General features: G+C 38.0%; 1 protein-coding gene across 4 annotated transcripts in view; it reads right to left on the reverse strand.

Moving 5' to 3' along the window:
- SCML2 (sex comb on midleg like 2 (Drosophila)) overlaps positions 1 to 14,982 on the reverse strand; it is a 107,660-nt gene that overhangs the window by 8,875 nt on the left and 83,803 nt on the right. For all 4 annotated transcript variants that reach the window (XM_013985953.2, XM_003134958.5, XM_005673471.2 and 1 more), the window contains exons 8-13: positions 11,728 to 11,942; positions 9,838 to 9,964; positions 7,318 to 7,521; positions 5,552 to 5,734; positions 1,679 to 1,792; positions 738 to 992 (exon numbers count right to left, since the gene is read on the reverse strand). In XM_013985953.2, the coding sequence (XP_013841407.1) occupies positions 738 to 992; positions 1,679 to 1,792; positions 5,552 to 5,734; positions 7,318 to 7,521; positions 9,838 to 9,964; positions 11,728 to 11,942 (1,098 nt within the window). The remainder of the gene's footprint in view (positions 1 to 737; positions 993 to 1,678; positions 1,793 to 5,551; positions 5,735 to 7,317; positions 7,522 to 9,837; positions 9,965 to 11,727; positions 11,943 to 14,982) is intronic.

The raw sequence follows: 14,982 nt of genomic DNA on the forward strand, positions 1-14,982 counted from the left end.
ACCACAATCTACATGGGGTAGGAGATGGTGATGATGACATTAAATGTGTCACAGCATTTGTACAGTGTAGCTGCCCATCGCAAGGGAGTTAGCTACTCTTCAACGTGGCCTAAATGCCTATCTAGAGAAAAAGGACAAAACACCTATTACCCTTCAACCCCAGGACCCTTAATCCTTAAAAGGGTATAGGATAGCAGCTATCTTTGCACATGGAAGGCTATTCTGGCTCCTTCTGAATGAGCAATAGGACACTTCCCTGTTTCCACATATCATGTCCTCCCATGCGTCTGAGAGAACGACTGACAATGTGGAAAATGGGGAAATGGGTGCAGCAACAGAACGTCAGAGCCCAGATCTGGGAGCCACACATAGGCTGGGGCCAGGAAAAGTCTCAAGAGGGACAGGAAGAGAGTGCATCAAAAAGGAGAGGGAGTGCATCCTTCCAGTCCTCACAGAGTCCAGACAATATGCAAGGAAATGATAAATTACAACGGATCAAGAACCACTAAGCTGACAAGTCTCTATCAGAGATGTAGTTGGTGATCCAGATCCCCACAAACAGTTCTATAATGCCATGAGAATTAGAGCATCTGAAGGGGCGTGGCCCTGACAGCAACTTGAAGGGAAGGACCTGACCTCCTCAATTTTGACACTTTCTCCTTTGTGATACACTTTCAGGGCATGTTGTGGGGCATGGAAACCATAAGGGGAAAGAGAATCACTGTTTTTAAATATACCTTCACTTTTCTTCTGCATTTGGAATTTAACTTCATGGTGACTACTCTTGGTAGATGATTTGGTCCCTGCTAGCGTTGAATTTGAGGTGCAAGGCACACTTTGAGAAAAATTCCTGGAGACTGCAGGAGGAGTGCTTATAGAATTTCCACTGGCAGGACTCGAAGAATTTGTTGGATTTAGTGGTGAGTCCTCAGACTCTTCAGGAAGCTTCTCCTCTATGGGCATGCCATTTCCTTCAGAAGACAGTACTTCTTCTACAAGAAAAAGGACTAAGGCATTAAGAAGAAAAGACAAAGGCAATTATCTTCAACAGACTTACAGCTCAAACAGTATTAAAAGGTAAAAAAATCTCCCAATTTCCAACAATAGTTCACTTAAGCCATGCAAACTGTACCACAAACCTCTAACACAAAGTACATGGCCATCCGCTTCTTGGTGTTTATGGACATTGTCCTGAAATCCAAGTTGATTCTAGGGTATCAACTTATATTTCTCATGGCAACTATCCCTTGCCAGTCTTGCTACCAAGGCTAGGAATAGCTCACTTAAAGCATTTATTTTTAGGAATGCAGATCTTCAGAACTGTTTTTTATAATACGATCACATAGTTTCTAACATTTACTTACTACTTGGGTACTTAAGACTTTCACTACAGAAATGTACTAGGTTTTTCTATTCCACATTCTATCAGCTTTTAGCAATACAAAACTGAATGGGAAATGCTGCTATAGTTATTGTTCTTTCATCTAAGGAAAAACAACAATGGTGCACTTCTAAAGGGAATGAAGTACTACTCAACAAAGCTACCAAATAGTAGCCTAACTGTCAGTGATTTGGGAAAATATACTCCCCTACTCCTAACGCTAACATCCAAGAGCACACATACGTCATAGTAGAGTGACTTTTCTTTTTAATCCTAGAACATGTAAATACTATTTACCTTTAGAGGCATGCACTTTTGTTTTGGGGAGCTTAGGAGAGAGAGGAACAACATAAGGCAGAGGTTGCTGAGAAGGTCGTTTGGTGCTTTTCTTTTCCGCTATATCTTCTTTAACTGTTTTTTTAAAAAAAATACGTCTGTTAAAACTAATAATACTTGGGCATTTTCATATCATCAAAATACTTTTGTTTCTAAATCATTTGCCTATTATAACTTCATCGATAATTTTTGAATTATTTGATTGACTGTGAACAAGACGTATTCATTTTATCCTATTAAATATTTCATTGAGGGAGTTCCCATCGTGGCTCGGCAGTAATGAACCCAACTAGTAACCATGAGGATGCAGGTTTGCTTCCTGGCCTCGCTCAGTGGGTTAAGGACCGGGTATTGCCATGAGCTGTGATGCAGGTCACAGGTGAGGCTCAGATATGGCATTGCTGTGGCTATGGTGTAGGCTGGCAGCTGCAGCTCTGATTCAACCCCTAGCTTAGAAACTCCCATATGCCACAGGTGCGGCCCTGAAAAGCAAAAAAAAAAAAAAAAAAAAAAAATGGAGTTCCTCGAATCTGACTAGGAACCATGAGGTTGAGGGTTCAATCCCTGGCCTTGCTCAGTAGGTTAAGGGTCTGGTGTTGCTGTGAGCTGTGGTGTAGGTGGCAGACTTGGCTCGGATCTGGCGCTGCTGTGGCTCTGGCGTAGGCTGACAGCTACAGGTCCGATTATACCCCTAGCCTGGGAACCCCCATATGCCGCGGGTGCAGCCCCAGAAAAGAAGAAAAAAATCATTGATATCATATTCTAAACTTAAAAGCATTATGCCTAGGCTTCATTTATTTTAGGGTCATCACATCTTTCTATCTCAGGTGGCAGTGAGGCAACCAATTATAATGTGTCTAATAAGGCCTGGAAAAATTCCTCCCATGAGCAAGAAAAGTTAAGAATTCAGAGAAGTTAAAGATAGGATACAATGAATACTCCATTTTACAGGCAACAATCCTGGCCAAGGCTATCCTTAAAACAATTCCACTGCTTACTTAACATTCAACCAAATGCAATTCTTTCTATAGGACCACTCTTTAAGGCATAATCCTGAAAGTAAAGACATTTCAATTTATTAATTACACTCTAAATATTAATCAATACTTTGATTTAGGGGAGTTCCCATCATGGCTCAATGGAAACAAACCCAACTAGTATCCATGAGGATACAGGTTCTATTCCTGGCCCCACTCAGTGGGTTAAGGATCCAGTGTTGCCATGAGCTGTGGTGTAGGTCACAGACTCAGCTTGGACCTGGCCTTGCTGTGGCTGTGGTGTAGGCCAGCGGCTACAGCTCTGATTGGACCCCTAGCCTGGGAACCTCCATATGCCAGGAGTGCGGCCCTAGAAAAGACAAAAAAAAAAAAAAAAAGAAAGTACCAAAGTCAAACTTTATCTAGCTCAAAATGGCTGGGGGTCAGGCATAACTCTCAAAATCATCTGATATGCAACCTTTAGCCATTCAGTTACTCACTGATTACTAATGAGCCTGAGACAGCTTTTCACATTTGATTTTATTTTTAATTATCAACTACAAAAACCAAGAGGCAAAACATATTTCACAGAACAGTTACATTCTAAGTAAAGAAATAACTGCCTTTTTTCATACCCATTTAATGATACAGAAAAGCTGAGTACTAAAGTATACCATTTCTATAGCTTACTATAGATATTTACTGCAGAACCACAGCAAGGTCAGAAGACGCTCTACTTATCTTTGGCTTGTAATATTATAATACATTCTTTAAGAAACATTTATGAAGCTAGTCATATGGTCTACTATCTGGGGTTGATACAAACAATTTTAAAATTGATTCTTGACTTCTGCTTCTGGGGATCGCAGTGAGCTCAGGTACAAAAATGTTCCTGCAGAGGTGACTAGAAAAAGCCAGATAATTTACAAAGTACTTTAAAAGTCATCAATAAACATTTCCAGGATGACTGCTTAAGGATTTCGGAAAACCCACTCTTTTATAAAAATAATGACAGCACTGGCAAAATTAACTTTTTCAAAACTCTGGACATTACCTAAAGGCTTATAACAATCCAAAAAGTGTTTATTCAATAAAACTGGCTGAATCGTAGAAAGAACAAATTCAGTGGCATCATCCCTAACATCATCCCCCTTTCCCCAGTTCTGAAGCAGACTTGCAAACCAACAGCTTAGCAATTATAGCAGCTGCGAAAGCCAGCAGCCTAGCACTGGAGGAGGCACAATGGATTTGGAACTCTCCAAAAGCTCCATCCCCAGAGAACCATCACTATTTGACCAGTTTTGCAGCTCACTGAAAAACTCTGATCTCTGGACTTGTTTTATTTGACCTAAATCAGAGCCTGTTCTGTGTGAAGAACCCTGTCCCCACAGAATTAGTCAAAAACCAAACCAAATCAAAACTCAAAAAACCATAAGAGTGGCAAGTGTTTACCACTAGAGCTCCTTGAGGCAGTATTACCAGCTGGGGCTACCAAGAAGCTGACCAAGAAGCTTAAATGGAAAAACTGGAGAATGAGATGTCTTAGAGAACTTTGAAAAGCACTGAAGTATTCCTGGGATTCAAGAAGGCCAGACGTTTGTGCATGGCTGTATAAACGTTCAGGGAATACTTGACAAGGCCCAAATCTTTCATTTTTTTGTTGACCTTGAAGCTCTGCACAAAACAGACTTGTAAACTGCTTCCTGGAGTGTTCAAGGTAAGTCCTAACACACACACAGACCCCCCTGATGAAGACTTGGAAATATACTCATTCCAGGCACTTAAGAAAATCCCTGCCCACCAATCATTAGCTGACCACTAAGCTAAATGAAGAGACTTCAGTAGCCACATATGACAAAATTAGCCCAGGAAAAGTGATTAAATTAGTCCAGGAGAGTCACTAAAAAACCAAACAGCATCAGCAATGACAACAAACCCTAGGATGGGGAAGGGAATCTGATTTTCAGAGTTGTTTCATATTACTTTAAAATTTTAATCAAAAAATTAAGAGACATGCAAAGAAACAAAAAGCATGACCTATATACACGTTAGAAAAAAGTCAACAGAAACTGCCTCTGAGGAATTCCAAGGAATTCTCCTGTGTTGCAGTAGATTAGGGAACCTGCATTGCCACTGTAGAAGCTCAGGTCACTATTATGGCACAGGTTTGATCCCTGGTCCAGGAACTACTACATGCCACCAGTACTGCCCCCCGCCTCCAAAAAAAGAAGCCCAGGCACTGGACTTACTTGGGAGACTTCAATTCAGCTATTTTATATATACTCGAAGAACTTTTTAAAGAACTAAAGGAAAGTATAAGAACAATATCTCACACTATCAGTAAGGTGATAAAAATTATAAAAAAAGAACCAAATAGAAATTCAGGACTTGGAAAGTATAATAAATATCTTTTTTAAAAAAGAAAAAGCTAGAGGGGCTCAACCACAGATTTTTTTCCCTTTCTCTCTCTCTCTCTTTTTTTTTTTTTTCTTTTTTCTTTTTGGGTGCCCCATAGCATATGGAATTCTCAGGCCAGGGATCAGATCGGAGCCGTAGCTGTGACTTATGCCACAACTGCAGCAACACCGGATCCTTTAATCCACTGTGCTGGGCCAGGCATCAAACCTATTCCCTGGTGCTGTAGAGACGCCACTGATTCCATTTCACGACAGCAGGAACTCCAACTTTTCTGCTTTGAATGAATAAAAACAACTATGTATCATGCATTTATAATTAGTTGACTGTGGCTAAAAAGTTTAGTTTGAGGAAAACACAAGAAAACACTGAATTATACAAAATTCTCAAGTTAATACAAAATGTAATACAACACATTAAAAAATTTTATATTTTCTCTTACCTGATTTATTTTGATCATGCTCTGTAGGACTATGACTATTACCTCTGTAAGAGCTAAAAGGCTGGCTACTCAAAAGGTTATCACACTGCAGGCTGTGGCACAAGGTCTCAAGAAAGCGAAGAGCAAATGATGCACTGTTCACTGGAGGAAGCTGGATGGAATGAGTTTCCCCATCAAAGGAGGCTATTATAGGGAACAAAGATATCAGAGTTATATCACAGAAAGATGAGGACTTTACAACAGAAAAAAAAAAGCCCCCATCAATTTAGGAAATGTATTATACATCTAATTTGTGGGTTTTGTAATTGATAAAGGAATAATCTTAAATTATAAAAGTTCCCCTCATTCAAACACAATAGCCTATTGATAAAAGCATTCTCATTTAAAAATATTCATAGGAGTTCCCATAGTGGCTCAGTGGTTAATGAATCCAACTAGGAACCATGAGGTTGCGGGTTCAATCCCTGGCCTCACTCAGTGGGTTAAGGATCTGGCGTTGCCGTGAGCTGTGGTGTAGGTCACAGTCATGGCTCTGATCCCGAGTTGCTGTGGATGTGGCGTAGGCCTGGGAACTTCCATATGCCACAGGTGCGGCCCTGGAAAAGACAAAAAAAGACCATCAATTAATTAATTAATTAAATATTCATAAAGTAAACCACAAAAAATAGAAACCCACTGATCTATAACAATACCTCCTGCTCTTCCACACGTTCCATGAATACAAATGTAGTTATCTGATCACACGATCATGAAAGCCATAAGTATCTTATCTCTTCATCACTTTTTTTATTTTCAAAATATTATTCAGAGAGCAAAAAAAAATGTACTTTTTTATACCACCTTAGGATGAGAGTATTTCATAATAATTCTGTCATCATCAAATTATGCACTTGAGTCATGTTTTTATTTAGAGATTCTTATAGATCAGTCTGTTTTCTAATTAAACTAAAATATATTACTAAGGTACTTTTTCTGTAATGAGCTTAATACAGCATGTGTAAGGAAAAATCTGTACCTCTAAACTCAATTTACAGCATCACTTTGACATTATTTGTCTATTCTGAAAGTTAAATTTTCCAAACCAAGTTTAAATGTCTATAAACATAATTATCATAAATATTCTATTAATATAATAAATATTCTTCCTTTTTTTTTATTTTTAGGGCCACATCCACGGCACAGTTGCAGCTGCCAGCCTACACCACAGCAACAGCAACTTGGGATCCAATCCATGTCTGCAACTTACATTACAGCTCATGGCAACGCCGGATCCTTAACCCACTGAGCGAGGCCAGGGACAGAACCTACATCCTCATGAATACTAGTCAGGTTCATTACCTCTGAGCCACGATGGGAATTCTAATATAATAAATATTCTAATATTATAGTTAGAAAATAAATTAAAAAAATTTTTTTCCTTTCTATGACTGCACCTGCAGCATATGTAAGTTCCTGGGCCAGGGCTCAAATCAGAGTTGCAGCTAGGACAACACCACAGCCATGGCAATACCAGATCTGAGCTACATCTGCAATCTATGCCACAGCTTATGGCAACACCACATCCTTAACTCACTGAGCGAGGCTAGGGATCGAACCCACATCCTCAAAGAGATAATGTCAGGTCCTTAACCTGCTGAGCCACAACAGGAACTCCAGTAGTACATAAAAATTTATAAAATAATCTATGTATTATAAAATGCCTGCCTTCTCGAAAGCTAAAATCAAATTTGGAGGGAAAAAGCTGATATAGGATTAGATGAGCATACCAGTTATCACTTCTCCTCCACGATGATCTGGCTTAAGGAATCCAAAAACAGTCTTACTTTGAATGGCACAATCCACACAGGCCTGCACAGTCCGCCGGAGTACCACATTCACAGGGCCTGGGCCAAAGTGGTCAGGCAGCTGCTGGATTTTCTTCTGATCCAGGTGAGGGCCAGAGTTTCCATGTTTGTTTACATAGACACAGACTTGAGAAAAAATGTATATACAGATATAACAAATAATGAGACTGGTTAAAAGGTACATAATCAATCATTTTATGTCCCATTAGCCACGCTTCACTCAAAGAGAACCTAAACATAGTTAATATTGATATTTGTGCTACCTAAAAATATGTATGTAAACAAATTTTCACATTTTATATATTAAACCTAGAAAGAAATAACCCAAATGCTTATTCAATTTTCTAGAATCTTGTCCAAATAGATTATAAAAACAATAAAAGTTTTAGTAGCATCACAAAACAATTCTCACACATTTCCACATTATATGAAAAAGCTTAAAGACATGAATATTTTCACTTTTTAACTGTAATCACAGTACAATTTTCTTTCAAAACTGATCACGTCCACACACTCCTTTTGGACTAAATTTCTTTTCTTTTTTTTATTTTATTTTTGTCTTTTTATGGCCACACCCATAGCATATGGAAGCTCCCAGGCTAGTGATCGAATTGGAGCTGTAGCCGCCAGCCTACACCACAGCCACAGCAACGCACGATCAGAGCCATGTCTGTGACCTAGACCACAGCTCACAGCAATGCCAGATCCTTAACCACTGAGCAGGCCCAGGCAATGAACCCACATCCTCATGGATACCAGCTGGGTTCGTTACCACTGAGCCACAAAAGGAACTCCTGACTGAAACTCCAGACTGAATTTATTTTAAATAAACAATATTGCACCTTGATTACACAGTATTTTCTAAAGTAACCAAATAATTTTAAGGTATGTGTCACAGTAAGTTCTAAGGATCTAGAGAAATCTTCGCTAACTTTAAGAAAATAAAAATGTTCTTTATGTATACAGAGGTTCACTGAAGAAAATGTACGTGCTGAGGTTCAATGAAGAACATTTTAAAAAATAAATGCTTTCCTTAGTATAATAAAAGCATTTAGAATTTGGAAGCAAATCATCTGTAATCACAGTCAAGTTTCCTCACTGAGAATCAATAAATACAAATCAACATACAATGTAATAACAATGATTATTACCAATCATAATAATGTCCCCCTAAATCAAGAGGCACATTATTTTTACCCATTACTTAATTTATTGCAAAATTTTTATATATCCACAGTCTATATTTAGTACAATAAAAACTTATTAATCTCACTTGCACTATGTTGAAATACATGATGATTCAATGTTGTGGCAGTAGCCAGAGGAAGAATGGACTCATCACAGAAATGGAACAGCTATTAAAATCTTAACCTGAGGGAGTTCCCTTCGTGGCTCAGCAGTTAATGAACCTGACTAGGATCCATGAAGAGGTGGGTTCGCTCCCTGGCCTCTCTCAGTGGGTTAAGCATCTGGAGTTGTCATGAGCTGTGGTGTCGGTTGCAGACACAGCTCAGATCCCTCATTGCTGTGGCTGTGGCGTAGGCCAGCAGGTGTAGCTCCAATTCGACCCCTAGCCTGGGAACTTCTATATGCTGCATATGCGGCCCTAAAAAGCAAAAAACAAAAACAAAAACTTAACCTGAGGTGCTATTGGCATGGATAAAGTTCTACTGAACACAAGTGAGCTAAAAAACAATTTCAATGTTTTAATCTCCTTGGTATCATATGCATTTAGCTAGTCTCTCCTGACAAGGGACTAAAAATCAGAGATAATAAAGTGACAAAATGGGGTATGTTACAAAAATCATTTTAAAATGAACTCTATTTCAAAAAATTAATTTTTTTTTTTTTTGGTAAGAAAGAAACAGAATGAAAAAAGTCCAGGGAAGAGAAGAATATAAGATAATTAAGGATTTAGGAGAAGAAACAATGAAACATGCTTTAAAAAAAAATGGAAAGGAATAGGAAATTTGAAAGAGATGACTAATAAAAGGGATTAATTAGTCTGAGTCCATGTCATTTCATATTCTTCACATACCAAAGATCAATTTAAAGTCATCATGCTCCTTGACAGGCAAGGAGCTATGAAGATTTTAAAAGGCATTAAAAAAGGGTAAAGGTAGCTTTAAAAATCCACACAAGACAAAAAGACAAATTGTGAAATAAGATTAAGGGAAAACAAGAAGAGATATGACAATAATATAAATTTCATAAATCTTACAAGATAGATAAAATATCTTAAGGGCACTGAAATTTCAACTCATGTATTTAAACAGACTATTTCCTTACATCAAAATGAACAACCAGAACATCAAAATACTATAATGTGAGAAATGTTGAATGTTTATTATCTTTTCTTACTTTATATCCAGGACTTCAAAGACACTGAAAATAATACAATAAAAATACCTAGTTTTATACTTTTTACAAATATTAATTTACCTGTAGACATCACTATTTTAGATGACCCAGGAACAGCATCCTTATCACATGAAACACCACCACGTTCTCTGGCCAGCGCATTTAAAGAAGCTGAAGATGTGGAACACATAACAGGAATACATTTCTCCTGTTAAAAAAAAAATATTCCTAGATAAGGAGAGGTCATAAAATTATTGGCATCCTAGTTCACAAATAATCAGTTGTCAGAAGTCCTCAGGGTTGGAAAGCCCTGTGTCAGCCCATTTTTCAAACTGGGCTGCTAAAAGGGGCCCATAAGCTGGCCAGGTAGGAGAGGAAGAGACCAAGAGGCTGGGATTCTCAATGCTACCCCTGCTCCAACTAGTTGTATCTTAGCCAAAATAATTCACTCTGTAAAAACTGTTTTATTTATTTATTCATTGGGTCCCTGTGAGTTTTTTTTTTTACACTGCTAAAGCAGTCTGGAAATCTAACCCAGCAATTCATCAAATGAGGGTGGGGGGCCTCAATAAGGCAGGGGATAGTTTGTCTTCAGAAAGCACTAACTCATCAGGGTTGCTGTTTTTTTTTAACCGTATCTAGCCTACATACTACATATCACTTTGACAAAATTATAAGTGGCTTGCTGAAGTCCATACAAAATTATGCCTGTTGTATGTGATAAGCAAATGTCTTCTGAGCACTGTTAAACATCACAAGTGTTTTGCTTGTTTTATATCAACTCTTAAGATTTTCTTGGGGCTATCTTCAGACATGACTGTCCAGTATCAGAAAAGCTGCAACCCGAGCCACTGCAATCGGATTCTTAACCCACTGTACCACAGTGGGAACTCTATAATTATGTTATGTTGAAAGTATTAAATTACAATTTATTACGTCAATATAGTCTCGTTATTTCAGTATTTTAAAAATGTGAAACCTAGATCCTTTGACTTCTTTTTCTTAGATCAACTTAAAACTGAATAATGTTCAATCTCTATTGTATACAGAAAATACTTAAACCCTGCAATGATACAAATCCATATACTCCACCCCAAGCCTTTATACTACACTTCATGTATTACATAATCTATTTATGTTATACCCTACGAAACTATATTATAATTATTGCTTTAAACAGTCATATTTTTAAAATAAATTGAGAAGAGCAAAAAGAAAGTCATTTGCCTTTATCCAGAGATAAACTTCCTTCAGTATTTCTTAGTGTTTGTCTTCCAGTCATGGATTTTTTTGTATGTCCTTTATCTGAAAATGCCTTTAATTCACCATCACTCATGAAGAGTATTTTTGCCAGACAGAGTTTTATACAACACCCTTCCTGCTGTGTGTATTCCCCCCAACCAGAGTCTGCCTGCTTCCATCCACTGTCCAGTGTCTTCCAGTAGCTGCTTTTTCTATTACTTAAAAGGTTTTAGAGTTGTTTTCTTCGAGGGAGTCAGGTACGATGTGACTCATGCATCACTGGATTTATCACACTGACTTCACCCTTCCCTCCATTTTACTGAGGTATAATTTATGTACAGTAAAATTTACTTCACATTGATTTTTACTGATTTATTATTATTTCAGTTGCACCTGTGGCACATGGAAGTTTCCCAGGTGAGGGACTGAACCTGCACCACTGTAATAACTAGATCCACAGCAGTGATACCAGATCCTTAACCCACTGAGCCACGAGGGGACTCCACATTGATTTTTAAAGTATAATGAGTTTTAAATAAACTGGCCTGAACATAAATATACCCATGCAGTATTTTGAATGTGGTTTTAAAGAGACTGAACACGATTCAGTTTTAAGTTGATCCAAGAAAAGAAATACCAATCTTGATGGCTATATAGGGCTTAAAAAGCCTTACATACTCTTGGCACATTCCCAAAGGGATCACACTCTTAGTAAGAGACCTAACTAACCTTTTTTCCTGAGTTTGGACCTTTTTTCCTTGGTGCGCTATTTTTAGCAGAACTTCCCTTCTTAGGGGCTGAAGTATGACCGGGTGGTTTAGCCCGACCTGATTTCTTGATCTGCTGTGTTGGTAATATTACAGCAGTTTTCTGTGGAGACTGCATTGAACGCTGGGTTGCTTTGGAAGAAGAAGATGTTTTTGCTATATTCTTTGTAATGGGAACTAAGGAAAAAAACACAACATGAAAAGAAAATTAAATGACATAAGGTAATTTCTTCTTACAAGACAAGAGAAATTTAACTCGACCTTTAAAAATATTCCATGTTATTCATTAAAAACCACTTAAAAGTACCATTTAATCAAGTTCTAAGTATTTAAGATTCCAGTTTATCAAGAAATAGTCTAATTCTCCAGAAAAAAATAGAGGTTTTTATAACAGTAACAAGTAACTTCAAACTTATCAGCACAGTGAAAATTTCTAGCAATTTACCTTTTGTATGCTTCTCTTGTTTTTAGTCCTTAGCACAGAAAAGAGTTTTTCCTTAAGAAAATACTATCCAATTATGCCATATACAGAAATTGTTTTACCTATCAATATGGAAAAACATAGCAAAGCAGCTACCAATGACATTTGCTTTGTCTTTTAGAGACCAGGGGAATCCCTCTGACTTTTTTTTTTTTTTTTTTTTGGTCTTTTTAGGGTCACATCCACAGCATATGGACGTTTCCAGGCTAGGGGTCGAAAGAGAGCTGTAGCTGCCAGCCTACACCACAGCCATAGCAAGGCAGGATACAAACCATGTCTGCAAACTACACTGCAGCTCACGGCAACGCCAGATCCTTAACCCACCGAGCAAAGCCAGGGATCAAACCTGCATCCTCATGGTTATTAGTCAGGCTTGTTACTGCTGTGCCACCACAGGAACTCCCCCTTCTTATTCTTAATGGCTAAAACACATTATGTTCCTTTATGTATGTTTAATAGTAAAGCTTCATATACTATAATATAGATTCTACATTAATGATGTCATGTAAGGACCACTATCTCATCCAAGTGATTTGTATTTACTTAGTTACTTGGTAGCCCAATCAAGACAGTTAATATTTCAAGTGAATGTTCCCTGCCAGGTTACTTTTCTCTATGTTCAGTTAAGTAAAAAGAGATTATTTTTAGCATTAATCCCTTATTAATTTCATTAGTACAAAAAAATGAATTTTACATAGTAAACACTATTAATGTCAAAAAGTCTTTACAAGAAGAGCTATATAAGTAAGACATTTATACAACTATGCAAAAAAAAATCATCTACTTTTATTTTGAGGGCTTCATTTTTACAACTTGAAACCAATCTATCACTTTGCTTCTCCGATTGACAAAAGTCATGTGTAAATCTGCCTTTCAATAGAGAATACCAGATCTTCCCTGCAGACTTTTTTATCTACTTCTATCAATTACCAAGTCAAGAGGATGGAACAGTCTTCTCTCATCTGCCAGGGCAAATGGAGGACCTCTTAACCGCCACCATCACTTTCCTGCTCCCTTTATTTATAGTAATTCGCCTACTTACACCAGCCTCTCTTTAACTCTTTATCCTCATATATCTCATACTCCACTCTCGCTCCCACTTTCTTCAAATAACTCCAGTAACCTAATTCACATTACTTCTTCTTAAATGAGTTTCCCTGTTATCCCTGTTATTATCTTTAGGAATTTCATCATCGTATTTCTGATGCTTCATCATCCTGACCTCATCATTAGATAATTTCTGAAGCTATTCTATATCCAAGATAATCAATTGTGCTTTTTTTCTCTGCCTCCAACTTCTTTATCTGTTATCTTTGCTTCACACCAAATGATCCCACTTTTCATCCTCATTATAAGCCTTCTCCATTTTCATCCAATGTATTAGTTTTTTTTTTTTTTTTTTGTCTTTTTGTCATTTCTTGGGCCGCTCCCGCAGCATATGGAAGTTCCCAGGCTAGGGGTCCAACTGGAGCCATAGCCGCCGGCCTACACCAGAGCCACAGCAACACAGGATCCGAGACTCGTCTGCAACCTACACCACAGCTCAAAGACAACGCCAGATCGTTAACCCACTGAGCAAGGCCAGGGACCAAACCCACAACCTCATGGTTCCTAGTCGGATTCGTCAACCACTGAGCTACGACGGGAACTCCCTGTATTAGCTTTTGTATGGCTTTACTTTACTCTATCAACCTGTACCCAACTGTTCACCTCCAGCAACACCCCTCTAACTAGTATCCCTTAGATTATCACCTCCTGATCTTTGACTATGTCCAGCATGTCAGCTCCCACCTCTGAGTCACACTAACATTTGCTATTTGGTATCCTGAGCTACCGAACCAAGGGTCAGTAATTTTTTCTGTAAGGGACCAGACAGTAAATATTTTAGGCTCTGAAGGCCACATATGGCCTCTGTCACACATTCTTTGTCTCTTTGTTTGCTTGTTTTTTTAAAAAAAAAACCCTGTATAAACATAAAAACTATTCTTAGCTCACAGGCTACATGGGCTGAATGTGGCCCTAGGGCTGTAGTTTGCCAACTCCTGCTATAGGACATTAGGATATTGTTGATCGCTATAACATCCACAATAACCTCAGGTGGGATATCACTGCTGCAACTGATTTCCAAGTATGTTTCTACGGAAGAATATTTTCCCCTGTTTAATTTTCCCTCTCATCCTATTCCATTCAGCAAATGATCCTATCTTCTACTTTATGAGAAGATTAAAGGCTATCTTTTGAGTGATATAACCATTCCATTTCTCTATTTTAAAGTACTTTTATTTTCATTCATTCTCATCTCTCCCTCTTAAACGAAGTTTTCTCTCTACTCTTCTAAGCACTTTTACTTATGTCCTAGTAACTTCTTTCGTTCCTTTGGGACATTATGGTTTCAGTTATCTCTTCTCCATGTTATTTAGTAACTTGGTCCTCAACTCTTTGCTCTCTCTTACAACCCTCACATATCCTTTGTTTTGGAAGTTTCCTCCACTAGTTCCTAGTACTTCCAAGCCCTTGCATGAATTCCCCTTCTACTTAATACCAAGATATTAAGAAGAATCACCTACAATTGATACTTCAATTTCCTTATAACCCTGTATTTCCCTAGCTTCCTATAATAAGCTTTTCTTCCCCCGACCATTTTGAAGAAATTCTTTCCAAGGTCAGTAATGACTGCACAGTAACTAAACCCAAACTGGTCATTCTCTTGACCAATTTATTCAGCTCCACAGTCCT

Source organism: Sus scrofa, chromosome X (assembly GCF_000003025.6).
Source record: "Sus scrofa isolate TJ Tabasco breed Duroc chromosome X, Sscrofa11.1, whole genome shotgun sequence".
Taxonomy (NCBI): Eukaryota; Metazoa; Chordata; class Mammalia; order Artiodactyla; family Suidae; genus Sus; species Sus scrofa.